General features: G+C 34.9%; 1 protein-coding gene across 1 annotated transcript; it reads right to left on the bottom strand.

The window, feature by feature from the left end:
- Positions 1–5,959: 5,959 nt before the first annotated feature.
- On the bottom strand, positions 5,960–7,634 carry LOC141396319 (single-strand selective monofunctional uracil DNA glycosylase-like). Its single transcript, XM_073971696.1, has 3 exons — positions 7,619–7,634; positions 6,577–6,728; positions 5,960–6,515 (listed from the first exon to the last, which is right to left on the bottom strand). The coding sequence occupies exons 1-3, from the start codon at positions 7,632–7,634 to the stop codon at positions 6,045–6,047; spliced, it is 639 nt and encodes a 212-aa protein (XP_073827797.1). The 3' UTR covers positions 5,960–6,044.
- Positions 7,635–11,557: the final 3,923 nt, after the last annotated feature.

The following is an 11,557-nucleotide window of genomic DNA, read 5'->3' on the forward strand; positions in this document are numbered from 1 at the left end:
AATGGCGGATGTGCTCGCCAAAAAAGTTTTTAATTTTTTTTCTATGTAATTGTAAAGGAAATTTGAAATTTACCATATGTGTTATTCGAGGTTGGTCTTAAAATTTTCATGAAAGAAGGATCTCCAGGTTTTTAAATTGAAGTTTTGGTGATACTTTTGGTAAAAATTACCTCGAAATATTCGTCTTTTTATACCCTACACCACTATGTGGAAGGGGTATTATAATAAGTTTGTTTTGAGAAAGATTCATGTAACACGATTTTGAGATGTGTGTCCGTCCGTCCGTCTGTCCATTATAAATTGTAATCAAAGTCCAGGCCGCAATTATGGACCAATCGTCACGAAATTTTCTATGGAGGTCGGGTTCAGACTAGAATAGACACCTCTTGTTATTGGTGTTGATCGTGGAATATTTCGTGATTTTGTAGCTGCTCTGTAGGTCGCAATAGTAGTCCAATTGCCTCGCAATTTTAACTTAGGTAAGAGTATATGACAAAGAAGAAGCTTGCAATTTGAAAACGTGATCAGATAATATTTAGAGGGCTAAATGGACCACAACTTTTGTGTGAAAATTGTGAACATTTTTCTTGACCTTTCCATTGATGCCAATTTTGTTTATTTATGTCCTGAGATAACAGAGTTAGGGCCTACTATATTCAGTTATTTGTTTGTAGTGTAATCAGAAGCACGCTAGGGGTCGCAATTATAAATCAATAGCCACGAGATTTTGTACGATGTAAGAGTTTAGGTCGAACAACATACCTACAATTTTGAATGATGATCTCATATTATCTAGTGGGTTAAATGGACATTACTTTTGTATGAAAAATATACAAAAAAATAAAATTTGGTCCATATTGGTTCCTGGAGGGCATATACCAGCAAAATAGCCTACATATGGAAAAAGAACTACATACTAACTTTTCCCCTGATCCAAATTGCATTAATGTGTCTCCTGGGTAGAATACAACATTTTCCTCCTATGCTACAATTTGTCTCTATGATAGAGAAATTCCCAGCATTATTGCAAATTACGTGGAGCCCTAGTATATCTATTGTCCAATTGCATTTTTTATATATATGTACTAGCCGACCCGGTCCGCGTTGCTGGCCCTTGAAGCAGTTTTATGTTACTTTAATTCAGCGATTGTATTTTTATTGTATCGCTAATTAGTCGGGATCTGCAATTGATTATAAATAAAAAACCTTCAGATTTGTTTGTGTCAATATGCAATTTTAACATACCGCCAAAAAGATGACTTGAGGCATGCATTTATTTCATCTGCTGGAATAGTATAACTGGAAGTTTTTGTCTGAAATTTAAAGGTGACTTGCTTCTTAAATTAGTATGTGCCATTGTAAATTCGTTCCAGGTGATAATTTATATTTAATATTGAATATGCGCCCTTCATTCACATGAATGTTAAGTGGCAACTTAAAAGCCAACCGTGTCGTCCTTCGACCATCTTATAATGTACATCTTATATACCAGATGAAGCTATAGCTATCGATATGTTGCCTTCTAATTTAAATACTTGTTTTCCAATAAGACCAAAGCTTCGCTATGCATAACATCTGGCATTTCCATTGATTTGTAACATATTTAAGAAAGTAGGAGTGGTCGGGTCTTATGGTTTGTACATTTTATATATATAGCGCAGAAAATCAGACAGCAAGGGGATGAAATGCACTGTGGTATTTCGGTAGATGTATTGAAATCTTATTTTGAGAAGCTGTTGAATCCTGTATGTCATACAAAGCCAATACATTTTGCTCCTGGTCTGTCAAACGACTATATCCTGGATAGAGCTTTCACGGTCCAAGAATTAAAGAAACAACTCCAGAATGTAAAGTGCAATAAAGCACCAGGGGACGACCGAGTCCCGTATGAGTTTTTTATCCATGCCACAGATGCATTGCTCCAAAGTTTGTGTAATGCGTTTAATATGATTTTAAATGGTTCTGATGATTTCGAGGTATTTCGTTCAGGAATTATCTTCCCAATCCATAAGAAAGAAGACGTGAATGATGTGTGCAACTACAGGGGAATTACATTTATGAATTGTGTTGGTAAAATAATGATTGGAATGATCAACAAAAGAATTGCAGATTGGGTTATTGGAAACCAAATTTGAAATGAGTACCAAGCGGGTTTCAGGAAAGGTTACTCGACAATCGATAACATCTTTAATCTCTCAGCAATAATTAACCTGAAACTGAATGAAAACAAAAAGGTTTACGCATTTTTCGTAGATTTTAAAGCTGCTTTCGACAGAGTTCCCAGGGATCTACTAATTTATAAACTACATACCATTGGCTTGTCGTCGAAAATAATTCATTTCGTGAAAAAAATCTATGAACACACAAAATCCGCCGTTTGGTCGGGAAATCTGTTATCACAATATTTTGAAACGCATACTGGCGTAAAGCAGGGCTGTTTGTTGTCACCAATTATTTTCGCAATCTATCTTAACGACTTGCACGAATATCTTGAAGGTGGAATCGATATAGATGAAACAAACATTCGTTTACTCATGTACGCGGATGATATAGTTATCCTGGCAGACAACCCAGCAATATTACAACAAATGATCATTAGATTGGAATCCTATTGTACTTTATGGGGCATGGAAGTAAACCATACAAAATCAGAGATAATGGTATTTAGGAAAGGAGGCAAGCTATCGGCAAGTGAGCAATGGACATATCAAGGAGAAAAGCTAAGAACAGTTAACGAATATAAATACCTGGGAATGATTTTAACCCAGGGTATAACCCGCACCTCCGAAATTTAACAAAATTTTTAGAATTTTTCCACCAAGGATCATCCCTGTACATCATCTGAAAATTACATTGAAATCGGTTTAGAAGTTTTGAAGATATAACACATTCAAAAAAGTGGGCATGGTCGGGTCTAAAAGCCACAAATAAGTCCCTCGGGTCGGAGACACAACCACCATTGTCTATAGAATTAATTTTCAAACCACGCTCCGCCTAAATTCCACAAAATATATAGTTTGTTGTCACCGAGCACCAGGGGTTGGAAATTCCGAGCCGGGTGGATCGGAGGGTGGAAGTTCAATGCGGGTTGGTTCGAAGGGTGGAAGTTCAGAACATGGTGAATCGGAGGGTGGAAGTCCACAGCAGGGTGGAAGGTCGAAGCAGGGTGGATCGGAAGGTGGAAGTTCGGGGCGGGGTGGTTCGGAGGCTGGAAGTTCGGGGTTCGGAGAGTGCAAGTCCGCAGCAGGGTGGCTCGGAACGGGGTGGTTCAGAGGTTGGTTGTTCGGAAGAATTAATTAAATCACTCGTTTCATTTTTGCTAAAATAGCGGTTTTATTAAATCAGACATAGTGGAGGTACCACACCCGTCCGAAATTCAACACAATGTATAGCCTATTTTAACCACGGGTCCTCCCTGTGCATTCTTTGAAATTTTCAGGAAAATCGGTTCAGTAGTTTTCGGTATGTAACGTATTTAAAAAGTGGGCGTGATAAAATAGGGTTTTTATAAAAATAGGGCATGGCGGAGGTACCCCGCCCTGTCCGAAATTAAAAAATATATATATAGCCTATTTTCACCACGGGTGTTTCCTGTACATTCCCTGACATTTTCAAGAAAATCGGTTCAGCCGTACACACATACACACATTGTCTTTTATATATTTGATATCATTTTTAAAGACATAGGGTATAGGGAAAGTACCCCGCCCCTTCTGAAATTCTTCTGTAGAAATGGCAAAAATTGAAAATTGAAAAAAGTGGGCATGCTCAACATTTCTTTGCATAAAAATACAAGTGCAGTTATGGCGCACAGTTTACAGAAAGAATTATCGAAATCGGTCCAGCCGTTCTCAACTGATGCCATTACCAACGAACGACATTTGATTTTTATTTATATAGATATAGCATTTTGAAAGAAAGAGGGTGTAGGGGAAGTACCCCACCCCATCAGAAATTTAACAACATTTGGAGCCTATTTTATTCGGGGCCATCCCTGTACATTCCCTGGCATTTTAAGGCGAATAGGTTCAGTAGTTTTTGTAGAAATTATAAAAATTTAAATTTGAAAAAAGTGGATGTAAAAGTAGGCGTGCCCAAATTTTCATAAAACCCCAAGTCGGGTTATGGCGCACATTTTACAGAAAGAATTGTCGAAATCGATCCAGCCGTTCTCAACTGATGCCAATTACCAACGAACAACCACAGAGTGGAGCTATATTTCAACTTCACATCAGCCACGTACGTAGAATGCCGTGGCGAGATAACATCAAACTTTCAATGTTGGCAATATATTCTGAATATTTCAGCCATAAAAAACTTCTCCCAAAGCGGCGTCTTAGAACACGCAGTTCGGACTCGGCGACAAACTGTAGGCTACAAGCTTAATGTGATAAAGTGGCAGAATCGACAAAGTTATTTCTTACAATAAGCTTATTTGTTCCATAAAGGAATTTTGATTTAATGAAAGCTAATTCCTAGGGGCAGTAGTGTAGGGTATCACATGCTTACTTGTTTTTAATTAATTTTCTGTTGGAATCGAGCTAATGCTCAATAATGCAATAAAAAAAATAAAAATAAAATCAGCTGAGCCATGCTGGGGTTTGAACCCACGTAATTGAAAAACACAAGAAAAAAGTGTTATCACGGCGTGTTAGCGTTCGGAGCCAAAGTCATTATTTTCAAAGGCAGCGCTAAGCGTTAATCATGAAAGCTCAACTAAATGGGAAAACCCCCACTGTTGTTGTTAAAAATAAAACAGAATGCATTTGAAAGAAGAAAAGTTCGCGAACAGCGAAGCCGCTCCACATCCGATAGCTCGATTCCAATAGGAAATTAATTAAAAATTTTTATTCATAACGATTGTTTTTGGCATGATCTATGAATATGTAAGAAAAAGCCAAAACAAAATCATTTTCAAGTAGCAAATATTAGAGAAAAATATTGTTTTCACTCGCCAGAAAATGTTGATTTTGCTTAAGTGTTCCATACGCCATTTGCCTGTTTTGAGATATTCGAATTTAATAATAGTATGTAGAACTTTTTTTTAGAAACATTTACAGGGAGTTCTATTGGAATATGCAAGTTTTAGAGAATTTTTTAAATATAGAATTTCTGTCGAATTGTTCCATATCCACATGGCACAAATGTGAAATATTGTATATTACATGGAACAAAGTGGCAAAAACAATTTGTCATCTTTGTTTCAATAAACACAAAATTTCTAAATCGAGAATTAAATTTCTGATATTCGAAATATGTTCTTAAACTTGTAGATTATTAAAATATTAATCTCATAACGGGAAAAAAACTTAAACTTGGACATCTTGGAAACTAGAGCAGATAGGGAAATGCCGACCAAAAATTCAGAATGAAACCACATATATCTCAAAAAGTCAATAATGGCATATGGAACGCTTAAGCATAACACGTTATGTCGACGTTATGACGGTTAGCATGAAAATCACAGAAATATTCTTTAAAAAATTCGCGTTTATTGGTCAGTGGGTCGTTGAAAATAATTCTTAAAAAATCCAACTTTATTGGTCACTGGGTTGTTAAAAAATTTTCTTTCAAAATCCACGTTTATTGGACCGTGGGTCCTCTAAAAATATTCTTTTAAAATTAACGTTTATTGACCTTAACAAATATCCTTAAAAATCCTAGTTTATTGGCATATGAAGTCCTGAAAAATATTTTTAAACCATATTTATTGGTCTCTGGGTTGTTAAAAAATATTCTTTAAAAATCCACGTTTATTGGACCGTGGGTCCTCTAAAAATATTCTTTCAAAATTAACGTTTATTGACCTGTGTAGCCTTCACAAATATCCCTAAAAATCCAAGTTGATTGGCATATGAAGTCCTGAAAAATATTTTTAAATCACATTTATTGATCAATGGATAGTTAAAAAAATATTCTTTAAAAATCCAAGTTTATTGGACCGTGGGTCCTTTAAAAATATTCTTTAAAAAATAGCGTTTATTGACATGTGTGCCTTATTGGCTTGCGAAGTCCTGAAAATTTTTTTAAACCACATTTATTGGTCAGTGTGTAAACGAAGAATATTGTTGAAATAATCCAAGTCTAATGGTTATGTTAGTCGATATTTCTCGGCCTTTCGCTTGTCTTGTCTTCGAAAGCATAGATCTTACAAATTGTCCAACACATATAATCAGATAGGGTAATTTGCTTCCCAATGTCTTGCGACATTCGGCAAATAGTCGACAGTTTGGTCCAATATATGGAAGTGACATATTATGTCCATTGCTGTTAATGAATACCAGCAGAAAGAAATTATGTACAAAACGTTGTTCAAGAAACAAATCCAAGTAGTTTTCCACACCATCGAATAGCTCACTTATTAAACGCCAGAAACGGCTATTACTTGAATCGTGATCTTCTTCTGGTGCTTCTAGACCTCTGAGCCGTATATTGCCTTGTTGCCCTGGAGTTTGCGTAATGCCAGCCCTTAATCTCATGCCTTTCACTACTGTCGTTATATTTCCGAAAGGAATCTGTAAATTATGTAAATATAGAAGTTAGTGTGAAATAAAATGTTGTTGTTGTTTATCTTACACTGGTTTGCAGCGCTCCAAAGCGACCTTTGGGGCTATCTAAATACTGCTGCAAGTAGTGGCAGTGAATGTCGACAGCATAAACCACGGGATTGTAGGTATGAAGTTGGAAGGGAAATTTCCTCAATTTGTTGTTCAACTCCCACTCCAATGCTTAAAATTGCTTCCACAACTGTTTAATGTCTGGAAGCACATTGTGCTGCATTAGAAATTTGTTTTAGATTTTTCTTCCACACATCCATAAAATGCAACATGGACCATGGATGTGGTTTTTGCAGTAATAGTTTAGTTTTGCAATACTATGATCGCTGCATCATCAGGTTGTAGCAACTAACTGTTTTTCCAAAATGCTTACACATGCTTTTGTCACTTCTTCCCGATACATTTTATCTGGCAAATTTTCGAGAGTAAGAAACTGCTTCTAACCATCAATGAATGCCAATGGACAGAAAGTGTGAACGAAGAGTTGTTGAAAAAACCGACTCAGAAAAAAATTTTGTGAATCGAATATCTCTCGAAGCATTTGCCAAAAATATATTGGATTTTTCTCTAGTTATTGTTCTTCGTCTTCGGATGGATGTAGCACGGGGGAATCAATAATGGTGCTACATTGCAGTTTCGACTGCAACTGGATGGCAGATGCAGACGATGTCTAATTAATTCAATATTGTAACTGAGGTCTCAAAAAAATCTCAGCATAATGTATATTATATTTCCTGAAACAAAGTAATTACATAGTTGTTTACATCACCCCGCCATCTTATCGAGCAGACGGGTATACAAATTCTAAAAAAAAATTATTATAAAAAGTGGTAGAAAACACATTTGCAAAAGGTATTCCCCGCACATTGAATTTTATAGAATTTCCACAATAATTTTTGTTTGTAAAAATAAAAAAAAACTACGTTCAGACGAAACATTTCTCAGCGCTTATGACAAAATGCATAATAAAAAAATATCAGTTATATACTTGGGAAAACCCACATTCTGTTGAAGTTAATGATCAAACCATGACTCATCGAAAACCCCACATATGTACATACATCTATCTGTATTCATGCTACGACCAAATACATTTAACACACGATGCAGTCGAACTAAGCATTGTGAAATTGAAGCGCAACTGTGGCTTGACAGCGGATGCAGCCGACGACTGATTTGTTAAAACCGCAATGGCATCATATCACAAAGATAGCACATGCTAGTAGGCATACCGCTTGCTTTTGCTTGGCAACATTTGACTAATGGAGACTTTTTTTAAGAGAAGACCATATCTGTTTGAAACTCTCTTATATTTTAGTGTGAGAAACTAATAGATATTGCTGAAATGGAATACAACTAACATTACTGACTAATAACTCAATCTACAATGTTGCTGGAAAATAATTGCCCTGGATTTTTAAAGAATATTTTTCAACGACCGAATAAACTTGGATTTTTTAAAGAATATTTTTCAACGACCCAATAAACGTGGATTTAAAAAAAAAAAAAAATATTTTTAAACCACCAATAAAAGTTGATTTTTAAAGAATATTTTGCAACGACCCACCTACCCAATAAACGTGGATTTTTTAAAGAATATTTTGCAACGACCCACCTACCCAATAAACGTGGATTTTTTTAAAGAATATTTTGCATACCCAATAAACGTGGATTTTTTAAAGAATATTTTGCATACCCAATAAACGTGGATTTTTTAAAGAATATTTTGCAACGACCCACCTACCCAATAAACGTGGATTTTTTAAAGAATATTTTGCAACGACCCACCTACCCAATAAACGTGGATTTTTTTAAAGAATATTTTGCAACGACCCACTTACCCAATAAACGTGGATTTTTTTAAAGAATATTTTGCAACGACCCACCTACCCAATAAACGTGGATTTTTTTAAAGAATATTTTGCATACCCAATAAACGTGGATTTTTTAAAGAATATTTTGCATACCCAATAAACGTGGATTTTTTAAAGAATATTTTGCATACCCAATAAACGTGGATTTTTTAAAGAATATTTTGCAACGACCCACCTACCCAATAAACGTGGATTTTTTAAAGAATATTTTGCAACGACCCACCTACTCAATAAACGTGGATTTTTTTAAAGAATATTTTGCAACGACCCACTTACCCAATAAACGTGGATTTTTTTAAAGAATATTTTGCATACCCAATAAACGTGGATTTTTTAAAGAATATTTTGCAACGACCCACTGATTAAAAAACGTGGATATTTTATAGAATATTTTTCAACAATCCACTGACCAATAAACGTGGATTTTTTTAAAAAATATTTTTCAACGACCCACTGACCAATAAACGTGGATATTTTAAAGAATATTTTTCAACGACCCACTGACCAATAAACGTGGATTTTTTAAGAATATTTTTCATCGACCCACTGACCAATAAACGTGGATATTTTAAAGAATTTTTTTCAACGACCCACTGGCCAATAAGCGTAGATTTTTTAAAGAATTTTTTTCAACGACCCACTGGCCAATAAGCGTAGATTTTTTAAAGAATATTTTTCGTCGACCCACTGACCAATAAACGTTGATATTTTAAAGAATATTTTTCAAAATCCACTGACCAATAAACGTGGATTTTTTAAAAAACATTTTTCAACGACCCATTGACCAATAAACGTGGATATTTTAAAGAATATTTTTCAACGACCCACTGACCAATAAACGTGGATTTTTAAAAAATATTTTTCAACAATCCACTGACCAATAAACGTGGAATTTTTAAAAAATATTTTTCAACAATCCACTGACCAATAAACGTGGATTTTTTAAAAAATATTTTTCAACAATCCACTGACCAATAAACGTGGATTTTTTAAAAAAATATTTTTCAACAATCCACTGACCAACAAACGTGGATTTTTTAAAGAATATTTTTCAACGACCCACTGACCAAAAAACGTGGATATTTTAAAGAATATTTTTCAACAATCCACTGACCAAAAAAACGTGGATTTTTTAAAGAATATTTTTCAAAGACCCACTGACCAAAAAACGTGGATATTTTAAAGAATATTTTTCAACAATCCACTGACCAATAAACTTGGATTTTTTAAAGAATATTTTGCAACGACCCACCTACCCAATAAACGTTGATTTTTAAAGAATATTTTTCAACGACCCACCTACCCAATAAACGTGGATTTTTCAAAGAATATTTTTCAACGACCCACCTACCCAATAAACGTGGATTTTTTAAAGAATATCTTTCAACGACCCACCTACCCAATAAACGTGGATTTTTCAAAGAATATTTTTCAACGTGGATTTTTTAAAGAATTTTTTCAACGACCCACCTACTCAATAAACGTGGATTTTTTAAAGAATTTTTTTCAACGACCCATGTACCCCATAACCGTGGATTTTTTTTAAGAATATTTTTCAACGACCCACCTTCCCAATAAACGTGGATTTTTTAAAGATTTTTTTTCAACGACCCACGTACCCCTTGAACGTGGATTTTTTTTAAGAATATTTTTCAACGACCCACCTTCCCAATAAACGTGGATTTTTTAAAGAATAGTTTTCAACGACCAACTGGCCAATAAGCGCAGATTTTTTAAAGAATATTTTTCAACGACCCAATGACCAATAAGCGCAGATTTTTTAAAGAATATTTTTCATCGACCTACTGACCAATAAACGTGGATATTTTAAAGAACATTTTTCAACAGTCCACTGACCAATAAACGTGTTTTTTTTTAAAGAATTTTTTTCAACGACCCTCGTACCCCATAAACGTGGATTTTTTAAAAAATATTTTTCAACGACCCACTGGCCAATAAACGTGGATTTTTTTAAAAAATATTTTTCAACGACCCACTGGCCAATAAACGTGGATTTTTTAAGAATATTTTTCAGCGACCCACTGACCAATAAACGTAAATTTTTTAAAAATATTTTTCAACGAAAGGCATAAAGACAATTCTTTCCCCCATCATTCACACATCAATGTACGTTAGGAATGCCTGGTATAGCTTTCTCATTTTTTCTAGTTAGATGCGCGATAACCATTCGCAAGTGTGGCTGAAATATAAACACAAAGTGCCATACAACACATATATAGATGTTCATACACGCACAATAACGTATGCATCTACAATGACACTTGTAGATTCAAATCACACAATTTATATGACAACAACAAAAATGTAATCTCGTGCACACGTGAATATAAAGCACGACCTTTTAGCACAACAAAGTCACACCCAACTCGCGAACCCTATCAAAAAATAATAATAGAAATTTAAAATAAATGCATTCCAACCAACAATATTCAAAATCTTACATTAGTTAGCAGCAGTGAAAACAGTTGAAACTATTGAAATCACTGAATCACCGCCAATGTTTCAGATTGCACGAATGGCGTTGGCGGTTTTGGCTGGAAAGCTAAAAGCTCGCTCTCTTTTATAAGTCCGTAGAATAAGTAAAAATATATATATATATATATGGAGAGAGTATTTGTACGTTTATGTGATTTAACAAGCAAGCAAAGGCTATAGTCGGACGGGGCCGACCATCTGATACCCTACACCACTACTCCTGGGAATAAACTTTCTGCAAATTAAAATTGCTTTATGGAACAAATAAACATATGCATGAAATAACTTTGTGGATTCTGCCATCTTATCACATCAAGCTTAAATAATAATATAAAAATTGTTCCAAAAACATCCCATAAGGGACAAAGGAGACTTCTCTCATATTAATGAGTCCACCCCGATTCATATTTCCTAATGTGGGGACCGAGTCCTAACGCCGTGTCTTAAGACACTACTTACAGAGAAGTTTTTCATGGCTGAAATACTCAGAAAATGTCGACAACATTACTTAGAGGTATTTTTCAACCTTTGAAAATTAGAAGTTACCTGACCGGGGACTCGTTCAAAGGTGACAATAAAAACCCCTTAGTAATTTTGGCTACATTTCCTGAGTATTTCAGCCATGAAACA

The sequence above is a fragment of the Musca autumnalis genome, unplaced genomic scaffold, assembly GCF_047663935.1.
Source record: "Musca autumnalis isolate F117 unplaced genomic scaffold, ASM4766393v1 scaffold_229, whole genome shotgun sequence".
Lineage (NCBI taxonomy): Eukaryota > Metazoa > Arthropoda > Insecta > Diptera > Muscidae > Musca > Musca autumnalis.